Source organism: Oncorhynchus clarkii, chromosome 4 (genome assembly GCF_045791955.1).
Source record: "Oncorhynchus clarkii lewisi isolate Uvic-CL-2024 chromosome 4, UVic_Ocla_1.0, whole genome shotgun sequence".
In the NCBI taxonomy this organism is placed as follows: domain Eukaryota; kingdom Metazoa; phylum Chordata; class Actinopteri; order Salmoniformes; family Salmonidae; genus Oncorhynchus; species Oncorhynchus clarkii.
The window spans coordinates 14,240,651-14,262,696 of record NC_092150.1 but is presented as its reverse complement, the minus strand read 5'-3'; the positions used below and the strand labels follow the sequence as shown (position 1 = coordinate 14,262,696).

At 41.8% G+C, this 22,046-nt stretch overlaps 1 protein-coding gene across 1 annotated transcript in view; it reads right to left on the bottom strand.

The window, feature by feature from the left end:
* The window catches only part of LOC139406474 (non-muscle caldesmon-like), a 40,519-nt gene that overhangs the window by 5,597 nt on the left and 12,876 nt on the right, over positions 1 to 22,046 (bottom strand). Inside the window, exons 3-12 of the mRNA XM_071149095.1 lie at positions 13,890 to 14,322; positions 13,608 to 13,753; positions 11,751 to 12,003; positions 10,539 to 10,676; positions 6,775 to 6,818; positions 5,147 to 5,228; positions 3,457 to 3,592; positions 1,869 to 1,969; positions 1,033 to 1,122; positions 796 to 913 (exon numbers count right to left, since the gene is read on the bottom strand). Coding sequence (XP_071005196.1) covers positions 796 to 913; positions 1,033 to 1,122; positions 1,869 to 1,969; positions 3,457 to 3,592; positions 5,147 to 5,228; positions 6,775 to 6,818; positions 10,539 to 10,676; positions 11,751 to 12,003; positions 13,608 to 13,753; positions 13,890 to 14,322 — 1,541 coding nt within the window. The remainder of the gene's footprint in view (positions 1 to 795; positions 914 to 1,032; positions 1,123 to 1,868; positions 1,970 to 3,456; positions 3,593 to 5,146; positions 5,229 to 6,774; positions 6,819 to 10,538; positions 10,677 to 11,750; positions 12,004 to 13,607; positions 13,754 to 13,889; positions 14,323 to 22,046) is intronic.

Genomic DNA, 22,046 nt, shown 5'->3' with positions numbered 1-22,046 from the left:
TGTGTTTGACTGTTGGTGTGGGTGGATAAGAGGTCAGGGGAAGGGGTTGTGGGATATGGAAGGCAGTGACGACAGACGCTAAGACAAATGTATACAGGAAGTCCCTAAGGCCAAATCCTAACTGGAGATCCACGAATCTCCCATTGACATCAATGCAGGATTAACGTGAAAGTAAAATAGACTGAAATATCGTGTTTCACACACAGTTTTCAAATACACAGCTTTCAAACGAGGGCTCCGGAAGGGTCAAGAACTGAGAGTGACATTTGGCCTTGAGTTTCTATAGGTTCGTCAGCTTGTTGTAGGTGCTTTACGTTTTTCTTTCATGCATGTCTATATTAAAAAGATTAAGAACATTGTCTGTTATTGACAGAGTGATGTTCAACTGCTTTGGAATCTGAGATTTTGCTGCATAAGTTTACAGTAAATGTTATTTTCTATATATTTTTGATAAAACAGAAAATAAAAAAGTTTGAATAGAACATTTTTCATGTTGGTTAATGTTTGACATAGAAAGTTCATCTTGAGCTATACAATTAAATAGAGAGAATTAATTCTGTAGTGAAGATAATGGGCAGATCAAGGGCTATTGCCCTTTGGTGTTTGATAGAAGTCATGCTATTTAATTGTAGCTGGTATTTTGTAGATGTTGTAGATGTTTTATTTTTATCCGCAGGACCAGCAGAATAAAAAGGTGTTTTTTTTGCCTCAGAAAAGAAGTTATTATTGGACTATTATGGTATTTACACTAATGTTTTAAAATGTATAATTGTTGTCTAAACCCAGTCATCTCACCTGCTTTTCCATTCGTGTATTCATCCATATTTTCATCATCATCATCATCAACAGGAATCTTCTCATATTTGCCATGAGCAGTCATCACAAATTTGTACTTTTTACCAGATGCATTGCCCTGAAAAGCATAGACTGATTTAGAACAGTGAGAATTTGCAACAGTATATATTATACACTAAGTACGTTTGTATTGATGTGTGTGTGTGTGTGAGCGTGTGTGTGTGTGAGCACGCTCACCTTTGCCACTGCTCCTGAAATCCCAGGGGATGTTTCTCCAATGATCTCCCACATGTTCTTTTTCTGCATCACGTCACCAGATTTTACATCCTGGGGAATGAACAGCACCAAACAGCAACTCTTCAAATGCTTTCTGGAGTTTTATATAAAATGGTTTTTGGAGCCATGCAAGATAAGCAACCTTCGTGGCTTTGGTTCTGAACCACAGGAGGTTGGTGGTACCTTAATTGGGGAGAACGGGCTCATGGTAATGGCTGGAGTATACGTCAAACACATGGTTAATTGCCACTCCATTGCCACCCCGTTCCAGCCATTGTTATGAACCGTCAGCAGCCCCCACTGTTCTGAACCTCCACAATAGAACTCTACACCCCACTAGATGGCAGCCTTGGATAAGGCTGACTGCACGCACACGTCACTGATTCTCTGCATGCCTGGTGCACAGCTGTACTACAAACACTTACATGTAGAACAGTTCAGAAGGAAAATGGGAAGAAAGGGAAATAGAGCGAAAAGAGCAGTTACTTTAAGGGAAGACGTGAAGACAGTTGAAATAACACGAATGAGGAATGAAAGTAAAGGAAGTAGATACACAGATGCTGTATTTTGATGAAGATGATTCAGTCTCTCTAAAGGGGATGAGACACCCCGTGTGACTTCTTACTACATTGTTGAACCAGAAGCCACTTCTGTGAAGGCGATGCCAGTGCTAGAGAATAGTGACGGAGAAGAGGTTGGCGGTAATGTATGAAACTGGTGGAATGCAGAGCCACATACAGTAAGTGTATACCCATATACACTATATACTGTACACAACTGTTCTGAGCGAGACTTACAGCTGGTCTTGAGGGGGAGCTCCTGCTGGTGCCATCTGGGTTCCCCTTCACCCACTGGGTGATCATGTCCGCCACGCCCACCTTCAGACTCTCAGCATCCTGCTGACACACACACACACAGACATATTTCCACTCAGATGCTCAACAAGACAGTTCCATTCCTTAGGCATTCCTTATTTTCTTGTGACAGACTGTTACAGATAAATGTAGCTGTCCAGCACACACACAAGATTTGGGTACAGAGACTAGGCAGCTCTATTTTCATCCATAAGCGTGACTCCCAGGTTATACACCATTAGGCTACAGATGTAGGATCTTCATTTGATCATCCTGTTGCAGGGGAACTTTCCTGCAATGGAAATGTTTAACTTGCAGTGTATTTGAGGTTAAAAAAGGCTTTTGAAGTTTGTAATTTTGAAAAACGTATCAGCCCCTACAATAATGCCCATTAATTATAATCCACATAATAATTCACATTTCCTGTCGCTGTAGGATTATTTTCCTGCTGTAGCAAACTGGCTCAAATTAAGATCCTACATCTGTAGTGCAAGACTGCTACCCTGTGGCTGCATCCTCCAGACTGCCATGAAACATCTCCTCTGTAATTTACTCTCCATTTTCCTCTCACTCAACTTCTTTCAAACTAGCCTGTCTGGCCCATCAGCCTTTAGGTTTGTTTTCTTTAGGGCTACTCCTGCGGTGAAAGCCGTTAGCATGGTGCTAGAAAGGGGAAGACATACTGTATCTCTGGGGGCAGGTTAGCAGCTACTGCTACAGATGTAGGATCTTAATTTGATCGCCCTGTTGCAGGATAACTTTCCAGCAATGCAGGAAATGTAAAACTTTTAGTATATTTGAGGTTTAAAAATGCTTCTGAAGTTTGTAATTTCTACTTTGAAATTTCAGACTTGATTTTCCCTTATGAAAAAATGTATCAGCCCCTACAATAATGTCCATTAATTTGAATCCACATAATAACTCACATTTCCTGTTGCTGCAAAACAAAAACCTGCTGTAGCAACCTGGCTCAAATTAGGATCCAACATCTGTACATGCTATGGAATACCCGGGATGGGGGGAAACCACACATTTGTGGTAGAGTTAAAATAAACAACAGCCGTAAGGGCCTCAGATCTATACCGCCGTGGCTCACATGCTGTTTGTTATTCCTCTCGCCCCAGGGTCAAGCTGCCATGCCTTTCTGGTTATTTCAAAGAACCCTGGCCTGCACACGAGGAATGGGATAGAGTAATTAAAAACATTGGGGAGAGAGGGGGCTGTGACAAAGGTGTGAGATCACAACCATACAGTAGCATGGAGAGGAGCATTGGGACAGATATAATTAGTCATCTGCACAATGTGTAAATGTCTTTTGAAAGAGAGCTAGGTAGATTTCTGTGTCTCTAGTCTACAGTATAACTCCAGGCAGCTACTGAATGTAAAGAGTATTCATGTTTTGTATCCATAAGGTTCTATTTATGTTGTTGGGTGATTAATGTCCAGTCGTTGGTGAGCGTGCAAATGACTTAGACTTCTTTGACTTTATTCATTAATGTGTATATAACGTTATGGGGGTGTTTCCTTTCCTTGGGTGGTGTGCCTTTGGCCAGGCTCTGGTTCCAGGCCTCTCCAGCCTCAAACAAGTTCTTCTTGGAGGACACTGGCTCAGGTGACATGGGGATGTCCGTCAGGCCCTGTTTGGTTGCCTTGACCTCCTGGGAGTACTACACAACAGAACGATACAATATACTTTATTGACCATTTGCATGGAATTTGCATATAACAGAATTCTAGATCAAAAAGCATATTTATTAAGCTTGTTCACTTAAAAAGTCTAAAAGAAATGTGAGATAATGTCTAGATGCTTTTTATAGCGGAGATCAAGTTTATAAATTGCTTGACTGGGCTGATGAGACAGTGGAGTGCGCAGTCAGATGGAACAGAGTAAATAGGCGTTTTAACGTCATGGAGTTAGCCGGTGGTAACTTGTGGAATAGACACCGGCTGGAACACGGTTTTTACCAATCAGTATTCAGGATTAGACCCACCCTATTGCATAAAGAACAGCATAACACAGTTAGACACAATGAGTAACAAAGTCTAGAAACAAAGTAAACATGGCATGCTAGTGATCTGATGATGCAATAGGGACTTCATGGGAGAGCAGTAGGAGGGCCTCACACACACAACTACTCCCATGTACTTATAGTATGACTCAGGCACCACTCAGGAGATGAGAAAGCAAGCTCAGTCTAGCCTCAACTGCCCATCAATCCTCTCCCAAATTATAGAGTAGACAGGTGGTTTGACGGACTGGGCCTGACTAAGGCCACGTGACTGACTTTGATGTGTGAACACTGATACAGACAGGTTTCCATACAATTGTTGACCGATTTTCACGCAAATATTCTAAAATCCCACCAGAGGGGTGTATCTATCAAACTGACACTGCAGATGAAAGGCTGTGTGTGATGACATAGTGCACAGACAAATATTGTTTTGCAGTTTAATTCCCGTGTACCAAATAAAACATACAAGGTAAATGGGTTTCCATCGCATTTAACTCTACTGATGGTTTTGTCGGTAGAAAATATTGAATTATGTAGCCCACTCTGGTCTACAGTGCGGGTATAGTCTACAGTCAATCATTGATCATCATGTCCCCAGAATAAGACCCTCAATATTTATTGTAGAGGAGCATCAATCTCATCACTGTGCACTTTCATGACTGTGAAGCTCATCTGACTCTACAGTAGCCCCAAAAAACTGCATGCTTTCCCAACGAGTCAGAGTGGGACGACCACAAAACACATCGCGTGACTCCAAGTTTACTTCGATATGATGGTTATTATATCAATATTTGCGCATAAAGGCGTTTCCACAGCCATTTCTCGCATAATTAATTTTACAGACACAAAAAGATCCCACCTTATCTAGCATATTTCGTTTTGTTGACATTTGGAAAGTTTGCAGACAAATTTGCTGTGTCCGTCAGGCCTGTCGTGATATGTTTTATCCGACGTACTTTACTCGCATAAAAAGGTTGGATGGAAACCTGGTTACTTTATTGATATGAGTCTTATAAGGTTGATATGAGTCTGAGGCTGAGGTATAATATAATTATGTATGTGTGAGACTGACATATATAGAGAGGCAGAGAAGGTGGCAGAGAAGTCTGGCTGAATAGTCACCAGATGAAAGCCTTCATCACAGCCCCCACCAATGGGGCCTCTGACTGTCGGGACAGAGGGAGGGGCAGAAACAAGGTGGGAGCTAACCTCGATGGCGGTGGTGTATTGCTCCAGCCTGTCATCGATCTTGGCGAGGAGAACAGGGGGCTGTGTCTTCTTGAAGCTGTTGCTGTATCCAAAATAGAGACGCTCAGTCAGAGGAGAGTGAAATACAACACAGGAGGACAAATGGTTGGGGGAAGAAAAACAATAACTTTTTACTATCTCATCTGACTGGCAACAGGCCTGCACGGATCAAGTGAGCACGGATCATCCTTTCACTCCCCTATTAAAATATTCTACTGGGGACAGATGTCAGTTCAATGTCTAGTTTTAATTTACATCTGTTTAAGTTGTCAACTTCTATGAATTCAATGTGAAATCAACAAAAAAAATTCCACCATGTTTTTGAATTTAGGTTAAAAGTTGGGTGAAAAACAGACAAAATTCTCTCACGTCAATGACTTTTTCAAATTCAGTCAGTTTTCCACGTTGATTCAACATCATCACATGTAATCTTTGGGCTGAAATGATGTGGAAACAAAGTTGATTCAATTCGTTTTTGCCCAGTGTGGGGATACACCCCCTTGGTAAAATGAGCCATTTGAATCTGCACTGCAATTAGATACAGAGCTCAAGTCAGACATATACGCTAATAACAAAAACAAATAGGTGGGTCCATCTTAAAATGATGAGCTTATTCCCTGCATTTCAAAATGGCCCCCAAATCTATTTATATTAGTAAGAGAACTCCCGTGAAAGGCATGAGCCATTAGCCTGATAGGGCTGGCTAGTTTGAAAATTAAATAGCTTCTTTAGGCATGGCACGATTGCTTTAACATGATAAACGGCCGACAAATCTTTTGCTCTGCAAAGACGTTGAAATTGGCTTGGCTAAATGATGTCATGCTTTCTAACTGCATGAGAGAAGGCATAAGTAAAGGGGCGAAGGAAGCCGTCTGTCTGTCACCCATAACTTCTTCTCCAGAATGCTTTGATTTGGTCTAATAGTGTTTTTACACACATCAACACGGGTGTGTAACACCCACATCAAAGGACTGTCACTAGTGATGTCACTAAACTCTCCGTCCTAGACTAAAACATGATGTCACACTCAATTCTTCAGATCTCAAACCTGCACCTGGATGATAAAGTCGTTATTACGCCCTGTTTTCATTCACACTCTCCATATTCATTTAATCCGGACCTGGCCTCTACTACTTCAACTGCTCAGAGCTTTTTACCACTGATAACTGACTACTGTGGTCAGACTGCATGGAGCCACACAGCAGTCCCACAGTCCAGAGCTATAGCTCACCAGCCATCAGAGAGAACCCAGCCAGCCCAGGCTCCAGTCCCCACATCTGGTCAGAGTTAACCAAGCCATAAATCACCCAGGTTGACAAAGGTGATGCACTGAGAGAGGTTTAGAGGTCACCACTGGCCCTCTTTTTCTATGTTTACTTTTACACACCAGCCATTTAGCCGGCATAACTGCTGTTCTGCCATAGATAGCACCTCTCCATCCAGGCTTCCTCAGGGGGGCCCAGTGCGACTTTGGTAAACTTCAAGTTGCAACCAAGATTTAGAAAGAAACTGTGAGAGTACAATTTAAACAACATAGGGTGTGGAATTTGTTTGTTTGCTTTGAGAGATTCATTGTGAAAATGTCTCACCTTTTCTTTAGGGATCGGTTCAAGGATTCCGTTCGCTCTGTGATCTGAAAAATATGAAGAGGATGTTGAAGGGGATTGTTTTGGAATTAGAATAGAACAGTGAAGTGTTCCATGACTTCTAGAATTGTCAGACTGGTGATTCTCATGATCAGTGTGATGTTAATCACAGCCCTGGATTTAGCCTGACACAGTAAAGATCTCTTCCAAGTCAAACAGAGCAATGTTCTACTGGTCTTTATCAACTGTCTCCATCTGCCTGTATCTGTCCATTTATATTACCAGAGAGAGATTCAAGCTAACTCTGCCTTAATCCAAGGTTTACTGCAGGCATAGTTATAATGAAATCAGGGTGTGGGAAGGCTTCCAAAACCCATTCCTTACCTTGAATCTGTGTATTTACTGCATTACAGACTGAATCATAGTAAAGAAAATGTGTTTGGGATTGCAAGTCTTAGGTTAATAATTAATCAAAACACTAATATTTCTATGAGAGGGGTTCTAGTTTGAGGCAGGGTCATAATGTCCTGTCCTCTACCCTTGCTTGCCAAAGAGGTCATACTTCAAAGGATCCAGCACCAAGCTCTGGTTCCTCCCACACAGAAGGATCCCTTATGTTACTGTTCAGCCCCGAACCTGAATCAAATAGCACAACATGCCCACCCCAACTCACAGAGCATGCATTTTCTCCTGTCAAACTCTATTCATTCTCTCTCTAGAATTACACACACAATCAGAGGGAATCTCATGACAGCACTAAGGACCAAGGCCCAAGGACACCACCACAGCAACCCCGTCACCACATAGCCCTGTACAGTCGGGTTAGAAAGTGAAAATAAGAGATAGTGGATGGAAACGTATTATAAAAGAGATAGTGGGTGGAAACGTAATATTAAAGAGATAGTGCATGGAAACGTAATATTAAAGAGATAGTGGATGGAAACGTAATATTAAAGAGATAGTGGATGGAAACATAATATTATCAGTAGCTGAACTTGTTGCCTGTCAAGGAGACAATAAGGAGACTGAATGCTACATGCAGCGAGTGCATTTACGACAGATGAGAGCTACATGATATATGCATCTGGTTGTAAAAATGTAATTAGCTATCTCAATGATCTGACTGATACATTAAAGTCAGAGTTGAGCCAGGCTCATAAAGCAAGCTCATAGGGTTGGGGTGTTAGAAATGACATCCAGCTCTAAAAGGTTATCTAGGGTCCTTACTGGAATCTCCTGGCAGAACACAAAGCCAGTAACTGTGATTAGGCTACATATCCTAATGGGATCGGAGTGGATTATAAATCCTGTGGAATGTATCTGACAGGCAACAAGTCTAATGAAATGATACAAGAAGCAGGAGTACAGTACTATACTCAATCCTTCACAACATGCCATGCAGTGTAAATGCTAAAATCCAAACAAATGAACCCATGGAAACACATTTTGAATTATTATTAGTTTTAAAATTAATTTAGCCTTTATTTAACTAGGCAAGTCAGTTAAAGAACAAATTCTTATTTACAATGACAGCCTACCAGGGAACAGTGGGTTAACTGCCTTGCTCAGGGGCAGAAGGACATATTTTTACCTTGTCAGCTCGGGGATTCAATCTAACCACTAGGCTCCCTGCCGCCAGTCTATCTGTATCTGTATTAGAGGATGACCGGTTATTGGAGAACCAAAAAAGCCGATACTGATTAATCGGCCGATTTAAAAAAAAAAAAAATGTAATAATGACAATTACAACAATACTGAATGAACACTTCTTTTAACTTAATATAATACGTCAATAAAAATCTATTTAGCCTTAAATAATGAAACATGTTCAATTTGGTTTAAATAATGCAAAAACAAAGTGTTGGAGAAGTAAAAGTGCAATATGTGCCATGTAAAAAAGCTAACGTTTGAGTTCCTTGCTCAGAACATGAGAACATATGAAAGTTGGTGGTTCCTTTTAACATGAGACTTCAATATTCCCAGGTAAGAGGTTTTAGGTTGTAGTTAATATAGTATTTATTGTACTATTTCTCTCTATACCATTTGTATTTAATTAACCTTTGACTATTGGATGTTCTTATAGGCACTTTAGTATTGCCAGTGTAACAGTATAGCTTCCGTCCCTCTCCTCGCTGCGAACACATTGACAACAGCCATCCTCGAAGCATCGTTACCCATCGCTCCACAAAAGCTGCGGCCCTTGCAGAGCAAGGGGAATAACTACTCCAAGTCTCAGAGCGAATGACGTTTGAAACGCTATTAGTGCGTATCCCACTAACTAGCTAGCCATTTCACATCGGTTACACCAGCAATTAGGCTGATAGGCTTGAAGTCATAAACAACGCTGTGCTAGCGAAGAGCTGCTGGCAAAACGCACAAAAGTGCTGTTTGAATGAATACTTGCGAGCCTTCTGCTGCCTACCATCGCTCAGTCAAACTGCTCTATCAAATATCAAATCATAGACTTAATTACAAACATAATAATAATAATTAATGAGCCAAGCGGCCCAAACTGTTGCATATACCCTGACTCTGCGTGCAATGAACGCAAGAGAAGTGACACAATTTAACCTGGTTAATATTGCCTGCTAACCTGGATTTATTTTAGCTAAATATGCAGGTTTAACAATATATACAATATATACAGTCGTGCAACGATTGTGCTTTTTTCGCAAATGCGCTTTTGTTAAATCATCCCCCAGCGTTGCATCGATTATATGCAACGCAGGACACGCTAGATAAATTAGTAATATCAACCATGTGTAGTTATAACTAGTGATTATGATTGATTGATTGTTTTTTCTAAGATAAGTTTAATGCTAGCTAGCAACTTACCTTGGCTTACTGCATTCGCGTAACAGGCAGGCTCCTCGTGGAGTGCAATGAGAGACAGGTGGTTAGAGCATTGGACTAGTTAACCGTAAGGTTGCAAGATTGAATCCCAGAGTTGACAAGGTAAAAATCTGTTGTTCTGCCCCTGAACAAGGCAGTTAACCCACCGTTCCTAGGCCGTCATTGAAAATAAGAATGTGTTCTTAAATAAAGGTGTAAAATATATATATATATATATACATTTTTTAATTCGGCAAAATCGGCATCCAAAAATACCGATGAAAATTTGAAATCGGCCCTAATTAATCGGCCATTCTGATTAATCGGTCGACCTCTAATCTGTATACAGAATATCTGTATATTAACTAAGTGAATGACTTACTACCCTACTTTTTACAGAGCGAGATGGAAGGAGTTAAGGACATTAACACAGAACAGTGTAAACACAGGCTGTCACAGTGACCGTTTGGCCTTGGGCTGAAAAACTGTGACATAGTATGTATGTGGAGACATGCTGTCAGAGCAAATTAACATCACACAGACAGGGACCTGGTGGTATTGACACAAAACAGTGAATACTGATCGACTTCAAAGCTGCACATGTCTCACACACACACACAAACACACACAGTGATCGCAAACCCATATGTAAATGTGTGTGACCTGATCACACTACAAGCATTGTGGTGGAGACTGTGGCAAATTCTGACATTTAAAACACACACATGCAACTTACAGGCTTAAACTGAACACAATGGCTGTAAAGATGGTATAAAGTCACATTTTAGTATTTTTGAGCAATTTATTTTTTGGGGAAAATGCTGAAAACAAAGGTATCATTATCATATCATAAGAACCGTACTTGTCATATATGACCATGGGCAATGACGACAAACCGTGGCTACATAGACAGAGGAGACAGACAAGTTAGCTACCTTGTAGATGGAGCCTTTGGGACTGAGCGAGCTAAACATCTCATCTCCGTCTACGCTAGAGGTACTGAGGCTCTTCATCCGCTCTGCTGCCTCCATCCTCCTCCTCTCTATGTCCTCCTTCATCCTCCTCTTCTCCTCCTGTACATGAAGACATAATGGTTCGGTATTGCCCAAGAAGAGAAGACAATTGTCTACACTTAGTTAAAAGGGTTCCAAAAGGGTTTCTTCGGCTGTCCACATAGGAGAAAATAGTTTGGTTCCAGGTAGAACCCTTTATCGTTTCAGGTACCCCTCTTGTGTTCAGTGTAGAACCTTCTGTGGAAAGGTTTCCCAATAGAACCTGAAAGGGTTTTACCTGGAACTAAAAAGGTTCTACAAGGAACCAATCAGGGTTATTCAAAAGGTTGTCCTACAGGGACAGCCTGAAAACCCTTTTAGGTTCTAGAAAGCACCTTTTTTTCTAAGAGTGTACCACGTGTGAAAATAGCTACATTATAATGTATAATAGACTCCTGTTTGAGAGCTTATAAGGCAAAGGGGTGGCTCATTTAGTGAGTGCTACATTCAGCTGCTGTATATCTTATGGCCGTAGGCTTTACAATTTATTTGTATTTTTAATCCCAGCCCCCATCCCCGCAGGAGGCCTTTTGCCTTTGGTAGGCCATTGCAAATAATAATTTGTTCTTAACCTACTTGCCTAGTTTAAATAAAGGTTCAATAAAAAATAACACATTAAATCGGTGAAAGAGCCAGACAACAATTAACTGTAGATAACTTGTAAAAAATATTCCCTGAAGGACATTCTCACTACAGGAACAATAGATAGTGGGAGAGCACCTCATTCAGGTCCATGCACATTTTTGCAGTGCTTTAAAAAATGATTGTTGTTTTATTGGCAGGCGATCTAATAATTTGGTCAGGTAAAAATGAATTTGAACTCACATTTCACGATCGGACATAATGGTAGGCAGATTTTACGGTTTACATTCACAATTTCCTACTTTTTCATGCTTCTAAGTACATTTTTAAGCACTACTGAACAAAGAGCCATTTGGGAGCTACTGTAAATGAAGGGCTCTTTTAGGTGAACTGAGCCAAATGATCCGGCTCAATGAAAAGACTCGGAATGCCCATCACAATTGAATCTATTTCTGTGTGTGTATCTTAAGGCCGTGGGCATCATAATATGTCTACAAAGTATTTGACCATCACCTCCTCCTTGGCTAGACGCTGTTGCTCCTCCTCTCTGCTCCTGCGCTCCTCCTCCTTCCTGACCTGGCGTCTCTCCTCCCTCCTCCTCTTCAGCTCCTCTAGCTCCTGCTCGGCCTCAGCCTGCTTGTGTTTGAGCTGCTCAAGCTCCTGGTTTTCCTTCTCCGCATGGCTCCGTCGGATCTTCTCCAGCTTGGCCTCTGTCTCCAAGATGGCCTCCTCCTCAGCCTCTGCAGCTGCCATTTGTACCACAGCCCTGGGAGAGATGGAGGGAGATGGAGGATAACTGCATGGAGGAACAAAGGTGGATATACAGTGGGGCAAAAAGTATTGTCAGCCACCAATTGTGCAAGTTCTCCCACTTAAAAAGATGAGAGAGGCCTGTCATTTTCATCATAGGTACACTTCAACAATTTATTTGCAAATTTTGGTGGAAAATAAGTATTTGGTCACCTACAAACAAGCAAGACTTCTGGCTCTCACAGACATGTAACTTCTTCTTTTTAAGAGGCTCCTCTGTCCTCCACTCGTTACCTGTATTAATGGCACCTGTTTGAACTTGTTATCAGTATAAAAGACACCTGTCCACAACCTGAAACAGTCACACTCCAAACTCCACTATGGCCAAGACCAAAGAGCTGTCAAAAGACACCAGAAACAAAATTGTAGACCTGCACCAGGCTGGGAAGACTGAATCTGCAATAGGTAAGCAGCTTGGTTTGAAGAAATCAACTGTGGGAGCAATTATTAGGAAATGGAAGACATACAAGACCACTGATAATCTCCCTCAATTGTATTTTTTACCTTTATTTAACTAGGCAAGTCAGTTAAGAACAAATTCTTATTTTCAATGACGGCCTAGGAACAGTGGGTTAACTGCCTGTTCAGGGGCAGAACGACAGATTTGTAACTTGTCAGCTCAGGAGTTTGAACTTGCAACCTTCCGGTTACTAGTCCAACACTCTAACCACTAGGCTACCCTGCCGCCCCTCGATCTGGGGCTCCACTCAAGATCTCACACCGTGGGGTCAAAATGATCACAAGATCAAAATCCCAGAACCACACGAGGGGACCTAGTGAATGACCTGCAGAGAGCTGGGACAAAAGTAACAAAGCCTACCATCAGCAAGGGCATTGAAGATGAAATGTGGCTGGGTCTTTCAGCATGACAATGATCCCAAACACACCGCCCGGGCAACGAAGGAGTGGCTTCGTAAGAAGCATTTCAAGGTCCTGGAGTGGCCTAGCCAGTCTCCAGATCTCAACCCCATAGAAAATCTTTGGAGGGAGTTGAAAGTCCGTGTTGCCCAGCAACAGCCCCAAAACATCACTGCTCTAGAGGAGATCTGCATGGAGGAATGGGCCAAAATACCAGCAACAGTGTGTGAAAACCTTGTGAAGACTTACAGAAAACGTTTGACCTCTGTCATTGCCAACAAAGGGTATATAACAAAGTATTGAGATAAACTTTTGTTATTGACCAAATACTTATTTTCCACCATAATTTGCAAATAAATTCATTAAAAATCCTACAATGTGATTTTCTGGATTTTTTCCCCTAATTTTGTCTGTCATAGTTGAAGTGTACCTATGATGAAAATGACAGGCCTCTTATCTTTTTAAGTGGGAGAACTTGCACAATTGGTGGCTGACTAAATACTTTTTTGCCCCACTGTATAGAAGAGGAGTATTTGAAGAGATGTCTCCGTCTCCTAATAGTTTTCACCATCCTCATGGTTTAGAATGTGAAACATCTAGGAGTTACAATGTGAATTGCGATGTGATTTGCTTGCCATGTAACTGAATTTGGAAGCAGGTCTGGTGAGACATATCCATATACCACAATACTCCATTATTTACCTGGGAGCCCTTAATTTGGTTTTGACCATGTATGATGTCACTTTCTCCCCAGCTGTGTCTCCGTTGACGTTGCCATGCTTTGCCTCTGTATGGAGGACGACTTTGGATGTGTACGAGACCTTCACCTCTTTGCGCTTCTCTTTCACCTGGAGTTGCAAAGAACATTTAACATCTCCAAAGTTGACTACTTCAACGAAATACATTTTTGAATAATCATATTCATAATTGAAATTTTTATTTCAATATATATATATTTTTTAAATCAGTAAAGCTAAAGAGTACCTTCTCCCCAGCATCAGATCTTTGGTCCTCCTCTCTCTTCTTCAGCACTCTCATCTGCTCCTGCCTCTGTTTCTCTGCCTCCTCTTCTCTTTCCCTCTCTTCTCTAACCACCTCCTCCTCTCGCTCCCTCCCTTTCCTCTCACTTTCCCTTCTTCCCCATTTCTTCTCCTCTTCATCCTCCACTTCTGCCTTGTGTCTCTGCTGGCAAGAGGTGGATGTGGTGGGGGTGGCTGAGCCAGAGAGGGTATGTGGTGTGGGGGGCTTTGCGGCACCATTCAGGGGCCTCTGGTCCTGCTCCTCTGTGGCCTGACTGAGCTCCTCCATGCGCTGGGCCTGCTGCCTGCGTCTCTCCAGCCGCTGGGTCCAGTCACTGAAGCCCTCGTCCTCCTCCATAGAGGGAGAGCTGCTGCTGGGCTTCAGATCCCTCTCATACCTGGGACACAAAGAGGAGCATGGAGAGATAGAACATGTTAGGTCACCATTCAGATGAGCATCATGAGCTAATCTTGGTTGAGTTTCCAAAACCTTTGTAGCACTAAGTTTGTCTTAAGTCCTTTGTTAGGCAATGGACGAAATGGGATCTTAGTACTACCAATGTTTTGGAAACTCACCGCTAGTCTGAGAGGGAAGTAGACTTTGCTAGCTTCAGTTAATAACATGAAAGAACTATAGGGGTATGTGAATGCAAGGATTGCTTAACCAAGGAGTTCCCACACTTTTTCACTCGGGGACCCCCTTCCAGCATTGGGAAACATCCCGCGCCACCCCTCTGCGCATGCGCACACACCACGTCTATGTCTATGGGCACAGGCACTGTTCATGACAAAAACTGTTCAAACCCCTCTTGTTGGTGGAGATAATATGTTGCAGGTGTAAAGTTTATTTCCTGCAATTCTACACATTCTGTCATGGGGTGCAAAGAACATTTTGCAATTTTAAGCAAATTTTCTTGCAATTCTATACATTTTGCCATTTCTAATGTGTATTCATGTGATATTTGAGTGAGAAAAAAATTACAACAATATGGGCTATAAACTTTAATTAAAAAAACGTTAGCTGACATAGGCTAGTAGATCTGGACATTTCTGACAAGTTATAAATAGCTCTCTACGGTACTGTTAAAGTCAAACGTTTAAACTCAGTTTTTCACAATTCCTGACATTTAATCCTTGTAAAAATGCCCTGTCTTAGCTCAGTTAGGATCACCACTTGATTTTAAGAATGTGAAATATCAGAATAATAGTAGAGAGAATGATTTATTTCAGCTTTTATTTCTTTCATCACATTCCCAGTGGGTCAGAAGTTTACATACACTCAATTAGTATTTGGTAGCATTGCCTTGAAATTGTTTAACTTGGGTCAAATGTTTCGGGTACCCTTCCACAAGCTTCCCACAATAAGTTGGGTGAATTTTGGCCCATTCCTCCTGACAGAGCTGGTGTTACTGAGTCAGGTTTGTAGCCCTCCTTGCTCGCACGTGCTTTTTCAGTTCTGCCCACAAATGTTCTATGGGATTGAGGTCAGGGCTTTGTGATGGCCTCTCCAATACTTTGACTGTTCCCTCCTCATGATGCCATCTATTTTGTGAAGTGCACCAGTCCCTCCTGCAGCAAAGCACCCCCACAACATGATGCTGCCACCCCCGTGCTTCACGGTTGGGATGGTGTTCTTCAGCTTGCAAGCCTCCCCATTTTTCCTCAAAACATAACGATGGTCATTATGGCCAAACAGTTCTATTTTTGTTTCATCAGACTAGAGGACATTTCTCCAAAAAGTACAATCTTTGTCCCCGTGTGTAGTTGCAAACAGTAGTCTGGCGTTTTTGGAGCAGTGGCTTCTTCCTTGCCGAGCGGCCTTTCAGGTTATGTCAATATAGGACTTGTTTAACTGTGGATATAGATACTTTTCTACCTGTTTCCTCCAGCATCTTCACAAGGTCCTTTGCTGTTGTTCTGGGATTGATTTGCACTTTTCGCACCAAAGTACGTTCATCTCTAGGAGACAGAACGCGTCTCCTTCCGTAGCGGTATGACGGCTGCCTGGTCCCATGGTGTTTATACTTGCGTACTATTGTTTGTACAGATGAACGTGGTACCTTCAGGCATTTGGAAATTGCTCCCCAGGACGAACTAGAATTGTGGAGGTCTACAATCTTTTAAAGCTGTCAGATGGTAGAGAGTAGAGGTCGACCGATTATGATTTTTCAACACCGATACCGATTATTGGAGGACCATAAAAGCGGATACCGATTAATCGGCCAATTTTTTTATTTGTAATAATGACAATTACAACAATACTGAATGAACACTTACTTTAACTTAATATAATACATCAGTAAAATCAATTTAGCCTCAAGTAAATAATGAAACATGTTCAATTTGATTTAAATAATGCAAAAACAAAGTGTTGGAGAAGAAAGTAAAAGTGCAATATGTCCATGTATAATATGTGCCATGTAATAAAGCTAACGTTTCAGTTCCTTGCTCAGAACATGAGAACATATGAAAGCTGGTGGTTCCTTTTAACATGAGTCTTCAATATTCCCAGGTAAGAAGATTTAGGTTGTAGTTATTATAGGAATTATAGGACTATTTCCCTCTATACCATTTGTATTTCATTAACCTTTAACTATTGAATGTTCTTATAGGCACTTTAGTATTGCCAGTGTAACAGTAGCTTCCATCCCTCTCCTCGCTTCTCCCTGGGCTCGAACCAGCAACACAACGACAATTAGCGCGCGCTAACTAGCTAGCCATTTCACTTTGGTTACATGAGCCTCATCTCGGGAGTTGATAGGCTTGAAGTCATAAACAGCGCAATGCTTGACACACAACGAAGAGCTGCTGGCAAAATGCACGAACAAAGTGAAAATATGTCGTTCTGCCCCTGAACAAGGCAGTTAACCCACTGTTCGTAGGTTCTATAGTATGGGTCAATGTTGGTTCTATAGTATGGTTCAACATAGGTTTTATAATATGGGTCAACATGGGTTCTATAGTACAGGTCAACATGGGTTCTATAGTATGGGTCAATGTTGGTTCTATAGTATGGGTCAACATGGGTTCCATAGATGGGTCAACATGGGTTCTATGGTATGGGTCAATGTTGGTTCTATAGTATGGGTCAACATGGGTTCTATAGTATGGGTCAATATGGGTTTTATAGCATTGGTCAATGTTTGTTCTATAGTATGTGTCAAACATTAGTTTTATTAGTTGTATTATTATGTACATGGTATACACTGTCCAACTAAATGCTAACATGGGTTTTATTACATGTGTAAAACATGGGTTCTATAGTAAAGTCTACAGTATTTATCAACTACAGTGTCGGTGAGAGCGGACGTGGCCCACACACAGCTAACAAAGCCATCTCCCAGCAGCCCAGCGAGTGGAGCTGCTGCTGAGCCTGTCTATGAACATCATCAGGCACAGATCGAAACACACACAACACAGGGAAACAGCTGGAACAGCTTGTAGACTGGCTCTGGTGTTGTTGTTTCTCCTCTACAGCCACTGTTGCAAGCTAACGTGTGTATGTGTGTGTGCGCGTGTGTGTGGTGAGATGGTAGGCGGTTGACACCTGATTTCACCAAATAAACACTTGGGTTGGGAGAGGAGTGGTGAGGAACTGTGGGCTGAAGTAAGAACAACATTAACTGAGATTAGAGCTGGCAGGAACACTGAATCAGCCCTGGGTTCTTTTAGCATAAAATATACACAGTGATACCAGGGAAGAGAGAGACAGGCAGACAAGGGGCTTACGAGGACAACAGGTCTTATAGAGACCCAGATGACCAGAGACAACACAGCTGTTGTCGAGAGCAGCTAGCTTCCGTCAACCGACATTAAGTGATTTCTGTAACGAGTGCTTAAGAGCCGGTGACTAACTGCAGGGAATGAGGTGGAGCCTAATGTGGGGACCATGGTCGACAGCATTCTGGGGACCATGCTAGGCAGTAATGTGGGGACCATGGTCGACAGTATTCTGGGGACCATGGTAGACAGTAATCTGGGGACCATGCTAGGCAGTAATGTGGGGACCATGATAGACAGTAATCTGGGGACCATGGTAGACAGTATTGTGAGGACCATGGTAGACAGTATTCTGGGGACCATGGTAGACAGTAATCTGGGGAACATGCTAGGCAGTAATGTGGGGACCATGATAGACAGTAATCTGGGGACCATGGTAGATAGTATTGTGAGGAATATGGTAGACAGTCATCTGGGGACCATGGTAGACAGTAATCTGGGGAACATGCTAGGCAGTAATGTGGGGACCATGATAGACAGTAATCTGGGGACCATGGTAGATAGTATTGTGAGGAATATGGTAGACAGTCATCTGGGGACCATGGTAGATAGTATTGTGAGGAATATGGTAGACAGTAATCTGGGGACCATGGTAGATAGTATTGTGAGGAATATGGTAGACAGTCATCTGGGGACCATGGTAGATAGTATTGTGAGGAATATGGTAGACAGTAATCTGGGGACCATGGTAGGAATCCTATTTGGTAAAATAGGTGGATAACTGTGAGTTTTACAATCATCTCCTCTCTCCTATTCTATAACTCAACATCTGAGGCATGTTGAGAAATGCTGTGAGACCAAGGCTGCGTCTGATATTGAACCTTTTCCCTACAACGTGCACTCATAGCACTGTGGTCAAAGTAGTGCACTTTAAAGGGGATAGGGTGCCATTTTCGGACAGAGCACCAAACTCAAATCAAATGTTATTGAGAAGGTGAAGACCTTAATGTGAAAGGTTTACTGACAAGCCCTTAACCAACAATGCAGTTTTTTTTGTAAGTAAGATAATAAATACAAAACCAATTTAAATGAAACAAATACACTATAATATATCAAATACAAAGTAACTTATGTAATTTACGTAGAGTATCTCAACAACACAGGATGTTAGGTGAGAAGGACATCTCTAATAAGAATCCTATTGTAAACTCTCTAAGGTGATGACAAATAGGGTGTTAACTTCGGATGTAATGATTATAGATTTTTGTTATTGTATAAGAATATGCTTTCCCATGCATTAAATTAAATTGAAACAGTAAATGACTCCACCAAGGCAAAATACACAAGGTTCAAGATGTGTATTATTACATTTTCAAAGCACCACATCAAAAGAAATAAAAAATATTAAACCCCAAGAGTCGTGCACAACCCATGTCCAAATGATTTCAAGCTTGCTTAACACGTTGGCGCGCGTTGGAGCTCAAAAAAATGAAGACACACATAAAGTCCAGAAGCACCCCACCGTTGTGGTTAATCACTACTCGTGGATATTCCCTCAGTGAAGTATGGCAGTTCCTTGCAGGTTTCCTCACAAGATCCACAGCAAGCACAGCTATCAATGCAGACAGTCCTCCTTAGCGGTAACCGATATCCCATGGGAACATGAACTGGTTAATCTTTCCCAAGCAATTCTCATTCACATTCATTTCACACGATGCTAGGCTAACCTCAAGGCTGTCCAATACCTCCATGATGAGACGGTAGCTTCTGTCTTTACTAAGTCTTTCTTAACAAAATTATAACAACTCTCTTATAAAATCCCTTCAAAACTCAGTAGGTATGGGTTTGGTTCTATTTTTATCATCTTCTTGTATAATTCTTCTTCACCAACAGTCATAATGTAACGTTCATCCTTTTCTCAACGTCTCTCTCTCTCTCTTTTTCCCCAGGCCTCCCGTTAACCAGGTCAACTCTCCCATTGGCCACAGCTTAACAAGCGACTTTAATAGTCAAAACGTAAACTTAAAAGTAAACCAACCTATTCACTTATACATTAAAGAAATATTTATTCAGAAGAAATGCATTAACAACATTATAGTATGGGAGCAATTCAATCACCTTTTAAATCTAATACCAATTAATTATAACAAATAAACTCAATACTTGTTTCTAACAAGGGTAATTTGAGGACCCAGATGTTTTCAGTCTCCTGAGGGGGAATAGGCATTGTCATGCCCTTTTCACAACTTTTTGGGGGTGTGACCATCACAGTTTGTTGACGATGTGGACACAAAGGAACTTGAAGCTCTCGACCCGCTCCACTACAGCCCCGTCGATGAAAATGGGGGTGTGCTCAGCTCTCCTTTTCCTGTTGTCCATGATCAGCTCCTTTGTCTTGCTCATATTGAGGTAGAGGTTGTTGTCCTGGCACCACACTGCCAGGTCTCTGACCTCCTCCCTGTAGGCTGTCTCATCATTGTCGGTGATCAGGCCTACCACCGTTGTGTCGTCAGGAAACTTAATGATGGTGTTGGAGTCATGTGTAGCCACGCAGTCATGGGTGAACAGGGAGTACAGGAGGGGATTAAGCAGGCACCCCTGAGGATCAGCATGGCAGATGTGGTGTTGCCAACCCTTACCACCTGGGGACAGCCCGTCAGGAAGTCCAGGATCCATTTGCAGAGGGAGGTGTATAGTCCTTCGCTTAGTGATGGGCTTTGAGGGCACGATGGTGTTGAACGCTGAGCTGTAGTCAACTAACAGCATTGTCATGTAGGTGTTCCTTTTGTCCAGGTGGGAAATCTGTTGATCCTGCAAAGTCTAGTGGGTCTAGGGTTTCTGGGATGATGGTGTTTGATGTGAGCCATGACCAGCCTTTCAAAGCACTTGTCTACAGACATGAGTGCTACGGGGTGGTAGTCATTTAGACAGGTTACTTTGGCGTTCTTGGGCACAGGGACTATGGCGGTCTGCTTGAAACATGTAGGTACTGTATTACAGACTCAGTCACATTACTGAGTGGTAAAGCCCTATGCTGAGTAAACACAGGCCATTAACAGCTCTCCTCTCCTGTGTTTATAGTTTCTAACTGGAATGTTAGTAGCGGACAAGTTGACAAAAGGGTGACATATATGTAAGTATACAGTATGTATGTGACAAGTAACAATGCAAACACTCCCTCCAAATCGATGTCTACTCCACTGGGAAAACAAGCCATTTCAAACAACCTAATTCTGGGATTGTGTTCAGTTTTTTACAAAGGACTTGGAGATTTTTGGGGCATTTCAAACCAGTCTAGTTTATGTGTGCAGTGATTAACACACATTTTATCACCTGGCATCAAGTCAACATTCACAGAAATCATTTTCTTACCCTACCATAGGACACTTTGGTTTTCTACCCTTACAAGGCAAGGATTACTATGCCATTACCACATTTTGAAGTAATTTGCTGGTGGAAAAAGCTGAAAAATCCTCTTGTCCTACCCACATTTTTTAATGACCACATTTTTGAAAGTGCAGCAGTGACCACTGTCCTCCCGTTCCCAGAAGTTGGTCAATATTGACATGGCTGTGGTCCATACAGAACAGAAGACATGTCGAGTGCCCATTCATCACCACACATCCTTTCTGTCCTCACCACAACACCTGCCTCTAGACTAACACAGTGTCGTGCTTTCATACAACATGCTTTCATACAACACGATCACAGGACATTTACTTGTTTACCACAGACTATTTCATTGTTTATGGCTGCATCCCTTGTTCTCAATTTCCACCTGAAGACATACCCTAATCTAACTGCCTGTAGCTCAGCCCCAGAGGCAAGGATATGCATATTCTTGGTATCATTTGAATGGAAACATTCTGAAGTTTGTGGAAATGTTAATTGAATGTAGGAGAATATAACACAGTAGATCTGGTGGAAGAAAAGAGAAAGAAAGAGCATACAGTTTCTGTTTTTTATTGTTGTAGCATCATCTTTCACATGTACTAGAATAGCCACACAGTCAGATAGTATGCTGGAGATCATTTTGATGGATAACACAAGATACAACATAACTTCAGGAATGGGTGTGCTACATGACATTTAGCATGAAGTCACCCAGGTGTCCCACACATGTTGCCCAAATGTACCCAAGTGGCCGAATTGGTGAAATGACCTATAACTATATACAACAGTGCAAATAACTATATACAACATATCAAAAAGCAATTCTGACATAAAAAAATATATAAAAATTTATATATATTTAAAAAATATTTAAAAAAAATTGGGGTAGACCGTTTGGAAATCCTCTACACAATATTTTGCTGCCTGTGCCATGTCCCATAGCAGTCTCTTTCTGATGTAAAGCAGAGGCAAACTGAACAAGTGGTGCAGGTGATGGGGGACTTCATGC